Source organism: Seriola lalandi, unplaced genomic scaffold, assembly GCF_002814215.2.
Source record: "Seriola lalandi dorsalis isolate HSWRI2012SDOR001 ecotype SW California unplaced genomic scaffold, Sedor1 jcf7180002054230, whole genome shotgun sequence".
Lineage (NCBI taxonomy): Eukaryota > Metazoa > Chordata > Actinopteri > Carangiformes > Carangidae > Seriola > Seriola lalandi.
In genome coordinates, this window is record NW_019524783.1 from 278,948 (window position 1) to 284,947 (window position 6,000).

Below are 6,000 nucleotides of genomic sequence, written 5' to 3' on the forward strand. Positions count from 1 at the left end.
AAAAGCTTATCCGGGAATAGAACAGTAAAAACACTTGAAACGCTCAATGTCAGTGATGTTATGACCGACCCAACGTGCAAAATGTATTTAAGCAGCATTATTTTGTCCGTTTGCAACACTTACATATCAACACATTATACTGTGAAGTCTCCAAATGTGCCACTAAACAGCTGCGTTTTGATGCATCCAGCAGACGGGAGCAAAATTAGCTTTCATGTGGAGTTGTGTTTCTGCCCAACTGACAACTGTCAGAGCAATATCCACTGCCATTATAGCTCTGTTTGGATCTCAGGTGACTCCTGAGGGAAATATGTGGCCCTTTACCCGGGAAACGCTCCGCTACATTCACCGGCTAGTCGCTAACTTCTTTTGTCGGCCGTCAGGTGCTGAGAGTAGGAACAAGGTTGATGAGAGCGAAAACAGTAAAGTTTGTGGACCTTTAAACCAAAACAATGAGCTGAAAGACACTAAAAGGTTCTGTAGAGTTAAGAAAGTAATATTGAGTAGTGTAGCTGCCAAACACGGCCGCCTGTTCATCCCACTGACAGCTGTTCATCCAGGACATACGCCTATAAATACTCTTTATTTTCATACCCATAAAACATGGTAAACTACATATTAATGGCAACAATATAATATAAATATATATATTTAAGATATTTTTTGCCTTTATTACGATGCAGTGAGAGAGTGACAGGAGAGAGAAAGAGGGGATCACATGCAGTAAAGGAGCCGGGGCCGCTGCAGTTAGGACTAAGTCTTTATGGTTTGCGCTGCACCAGGTGAGACACCTGGGGGCGTCCGGCATGTTGATTTATTTGATAAAAGATATTACACTTAATGGCTGAAAGTGAGATAGTTGATGCAAATGCTTCTTTTGTATAAGATGTGTATGGTTGAATGTCTTTCTGGGCCAGAGGTGGTCATGTGATCCACGTCTGACTTCTCTACTTCTCTACAGCGCAGCAGTGTTTGTATCAGCCTGTCAGGTAATATCTGACATTCACCTGGCCTCTGCTGTAAAGCGACGTTTCGTGTCTTCGCTCGGGGACGTTCATGTTGCGTGCTAAACTGAAAAAGAAGAAACTACGCAACCTGACAGAGACGTGCGTCCTGCATGCAGACGCTAAAATTCTCTCTGCCTTCGTGTGCAGCGACTGACTGAATTGAAAATCCCGGTGAGCACTCAGAGGAAGCTGTTAGTCCTTTATGGTTTAGATGGATTCCTCCTTCATTGCTGGGGCAATCTGTTTGAATGAAATGGATAACACTCATCATTTGCCATTTGGCATGTACCCCGCCTCACTACTGTGCTGTCCACTCTGCCAGAGCTTCTCTGGGCAGAGCGGTCTCATTGGCAGCTCCGGAGTGTGCGGACGTGACCTTGAAGCAATCCTTTGTTATGATCAGAGTTGGACTAAACATACATAGTAATGAACCTTATGGAGGTGCCACATCTAAAAGGCAGCCAATCTGGACAGCTGCCTCAGGGTTTATAAACCTTATGCTGATGTTTTATGAGGCTAGAAAGATTTTTCTTTTTATTGTTCCACACCAAGAAACTTTGAGACTGTGTTTAGGCAGCGGGCCTAACTCTGCGGGGTGGACGAAGACTGCACAGAGCATCCACAGTGTCTCTGGTGCTCTCTGCACCTTCCCAGGAAGAAGCCCAGACTGAAAAGATGAAAGAAGTGAGGATAATATACAATAACATTACAAAAAGAGATAAATAAAGTTATCGGAAAATGAATAAATATCCATAATAGATTCATTCTGAAAATATTACAACAAAAATAGCCATGCATAAAGCCATACCTGCAATTTAAGACTAACGAGGCGTTCACAGTCCTCTCTGCGGCTGTTAAACCACGAACGACTAAATGCAACATGCACTGAAATACATATACTCCCTTAAAAAAAATATAATACAGCAACACAATAAAAAAAGAATAGAAAAGATAACACCAGGATCTTACAGGAATTTCTACATGTAGAGCAGGAAAAAGGCCTTTCAGACTTTGTCATGAATCGTGTTGTTGCAGTTTCCTGCCCTCGGTTATCGCTGTCAGTTTTTTCCTGCAGCATGTTTTTGTAAATGTGACCACGAGTGTGCTTGAGATGAATTGCAGCGATATTATGATAATCAGTCTCACTGCTGTTGGTTTATTGGTCCTGTTTACCTGACCGACTCCAGGCGAGAGTGGCGGCAGATGGGTATTTACCAGGCAGATGTGACCACAGAGTCACTCAACATCCAACAGGACCAAACATGTCATTATATGAGATGGTGGCATTTTAAGACACGGGACCGGGAGTCGAAAATAAACTATAATTTGTTGTAGTGGTAGTTTCGCTTTTGTTGTTTTCTGTCCCCAGATATGCACAGGAGCCTGAGCGCTGGCAGTAATTAGAGACAAACACAGCAGGGGGAGACAAAGTTTGAGCGAAAACTGTCAGGTTTTTGATGTCCGACCTGCAGGTTTCCTCACATGCACGTTGATGTTTTATTCCTCAAAACGAGAGCTTCTGCATTATAGCAATGCAGCATCGACAGAGAGGGTGTGGGCTGACGCAGAAGGATTCAGGGAAATGTGTGTGTGACTGTGTGTGTGTGTATTGATGTCATCCCTTCCCTTGAGGGGACATCAGTGGGCTGTGTGGATTTTCCAACCTCTGGACTGCTTTCTTGCTTGAGTGGACACTCTCTCTACCACGACTCTACCCCCTCCCAAGAGCCTCAATATGGACACACACACACACACACACACACACACACACACACACACACACTTGCAGTAAATGTAGATGACTGTGGTCTTCAGGGAGCAGGTGTGGCCACACATGCAAACAGCAGCAGTTATTTGGTTTTGTAATGCAGCGTTATCCTGGTCAAGTACAATTCTCCGGCTCCATGAACAGAGAACATTTGTAGTTACGTCACCGAGACCGACTTTAGTCATGACACGAGGAAAAGCAAACTTCAGCTGTGATATTACAACAAACCCCCGCTACAGTCTTGACTTTCCATTTTCTTTTTTTTTTCCCCTGATGCTGCAGGTTCCCGGCACCTCCATGTACTTTAATTGTGTGTTCAACAGAAGAAGCGTTGCTTTCTCTCTAACCGACTGTAGTCTTGTTTGTCTCACTGAGGGAGGAAGCTGCAGGCAGATCAGGAAAGACGCAGACTCTCTCTCTCTCTCTCTCTCTCTCTCTCTCTCTCTCTCTCTCCATGTCTACAGTAGAGTGCTGCACTCTGCATGGAAACAATGTGTTTGTCGGTAAAGCAGCAGCCTTGTTTACCCCCCCCCACCCCCCCACCCTCCATTTTCCTTTAACAACAGGAACATCTTGAGCCTTTCCTTCAGTTTGCCACTCACTCTGATTCTCCCTGTACCCGGAAACTGGCAGAGGTTGCTCATTATCTTCCCTCTCTGTTGTTGTTGTTGTTTCTTTGTGCGTGTGTGTAAAAAGTGGGCAATTATAGTACGGCACTTGTAGACAGCCAAACCTTCCTATAATGAGGAGATCTCCTTAAGCAGGACACACTGTATGTGTGCACAGCACAGCCTGTGTAGACTTTATGCAAATTAAAAGTTTCCATTTAATTCAGAGTATGACCAATAAAAAACAATAGATGCAGGTTCAGTTTGCGCTGTTTTGATGTCATGAGGCAGCGCGGCACGGACACAATGCGCTTTGTTGATGGGGAAGACGTCCTGTGCAACGTATCTACACAACAGAAAGGGGGATGATTCAACGTGCTGCTGGGAGAGGTTGCTTCTGTTGCTGCTGTTTAAATGGGCAAAAGGAGCAGCTTTTGAGATGAAAGCGTCAGAGGAAACGGATGCGTTTGGGTTTGATCTTTGTTTACTGCATTCAGCGGTTCTCTTGAAAGGATTTAAAGTGGTAATCAGCGGGATAATGGTTTGTTTCGTTGTGTCTCCAGTCTCGGTGCTAAGCGCTCATCGCTGCGGTGATTTTTTTGCACCGCGTTTTCCCAGCAAGCCATTGTCATTCAAAACAGCGAGCGTTCATCATTCATTCAGGTGCATCGCTCAAATGTGATGGCTGTCACCGCTCATATTAACAACCCGGTTCTTCCTCTATTTATCTGAAGCGAAATGGAAACATCACTTCCTGTGCGCTGGGACTAGTTTCCTGGCAGTGAGCCGAGATTTGTATCATTTAAAAAATGTGTTTCTCTGGAGATGAGCTCTCATTGTGTGTGTCGTTGTTTTTGCTCCAACACAATGAAATTATCACGGGGGGAATGTGCTTAATGAAAGATAAGTTAACTGATTCACAGCCTGACAACGTCCTTGTTGTATCAATGTGTGGATGCTTGATTTCAGAATAATAGACCAGGAAGAACTTTTTTTGTTTTTGTTTAAATAGAAAAGAGAAATATGAAAATAAAACTAATATATAAACAATGGTTTAGATGACTGCTGCTCGTATAGCGATGAACCTACTGAGATTTATCTCCAACTCTGTAGTTCCCCTCAGCTCTACCGAGTGTTTCATCGTCCTTTGGCTCCTTGTTTTGGTCTCCAACCAACAAACTTAATCTTAATCTGCCCCCATCAGGCGCATCTCCAGCTGCAGCTGCAGCAGCTTCAAATAAACCCGAACAGTTAGTGACTAACTTGTGAATGTAGAATAAAATTCATTAAATAAATGACTGGAGAAATGAAAGGACTGATTTTATTGTTGTTGTTGTTGTTGTTTTCTGTTGCAGTTTGCTCCCAGTACTCCCGTGGTGTCTTCGCCATCTTCGGCCTGTACGACAAGCGCTCGGTCCACACGTTGACATCCTTCTGCAGCGCCCTGCACATCTCCCTGATCACGCCCAGCTTCCCCACCGAGGGCGAGAGCCAGTTCACGCTGCAGCTCCGGCCATCCATCCGAGGGGCGCTCCTGTCCCTCCTCGACCACTACGACTGGAACAAGTTCGTCTTCCTGTACGACACCGACCGGGGTGAGTGACGACGAGAAGCTTTTTTCGTTTTTTTGTTTTGTTTTGGAATGTTATGTAAAAGTTGAAGATCGTGTTCGTCATGGAAACGGTGCGAGGAGGAGAGTGAGCTGCACTTCAACGTGTGTCTCATCTAAATGATAACCTTTAAAAGTGCTGTTCATTGATCTAAGTGAACTGTTTTTCTTTGTATTTATCCCACATCATGCAGCTTCCTTACATCCTCTCCACCCTGTCCTCCTCCATCTGCGGACCTTGTCGATCAATAATAACGTCGCTCAACTTCCTCCCTTGCTGAGGATAAGAGGCATAATTACTGTGGCCATTAGAGGGCTTTGTCACTTCTATGTAAGCATATGTATTGACTGATGCCCTTGATTTTCATGGGAGGACAGTCTCTCTCTCTCTCTCTCTCTGTAATATGCAGATATTACACTAAAAGAAGAGACTTGTCCGGGTTGTTTTATGAAGCAAAGATATTCAGGTGTGACAGTTCACTGGATTTTGTGCTGTGTTTTTGTAATAAATGTCATTTTAAGGAATGCAAAGTGTCCCGAGCTTCAAAATAAAACCTCCTCCACCCATTCTAAAGAGGCGAAACCACATCTATCAGATCTCTATGAGGAGGTGTATATAGTTTATCCAACTCCTTGGTCACATTTGGTGTGATGTTGCCCCCTATGTGGCGAACACAGAGGTGTGAAGGGATGTGCTTGTAAAATAATGGTTTTCTATCCGCAACATATCTTGGGGCCAGCAAGTAATCAATCTTGCAGTGTAGCCGCTGTTACAAGTGTGGTGGATATTGTTGAACCTCTCTCTCTATCTGTCTCTCTCTTTTTCTGGCTCGGTTCCCCTCCTCACGGGCGAGGACCATGTACAGTATTTGTCTCACCTTTATGTTTCTCACGCTCTTCCTGTTTGTCTCTCTCAGTCTTTCTGGTTTGTTTTTTTTTCTTTTTCTTTCACCCACCCAATCTCTGCCTCTCTCTCCCTCACTGCAATACCCCCACCCCACCCACCCC

The 6,000-nt window shown here is 44.4% G+C and overlaps 1 protein-coding gene across 1 annotated transcript in view; it reads left to right on the top strand.

Annotated features, from left to right (window-relative positions):
- The window catches only part of LOC111653577 (glutamate receptor 4-like), a 105,783-nt gene that overhangs the window by 43,005 nt on the left and 56,778 nt on the right, over positions 1 to 6,000 (top strand). The window contains exon 3 of the mRNA XM_087173456.1: positions 4,739 to 4,978. Coding sequence (XP_087029582.1) covers positions 4,739 to 4,978 — 240 coding nt within the window. The remainder of the gene's footprint in view (positions 1 to 4,738; positions 4,979 to 6,000) is intronic.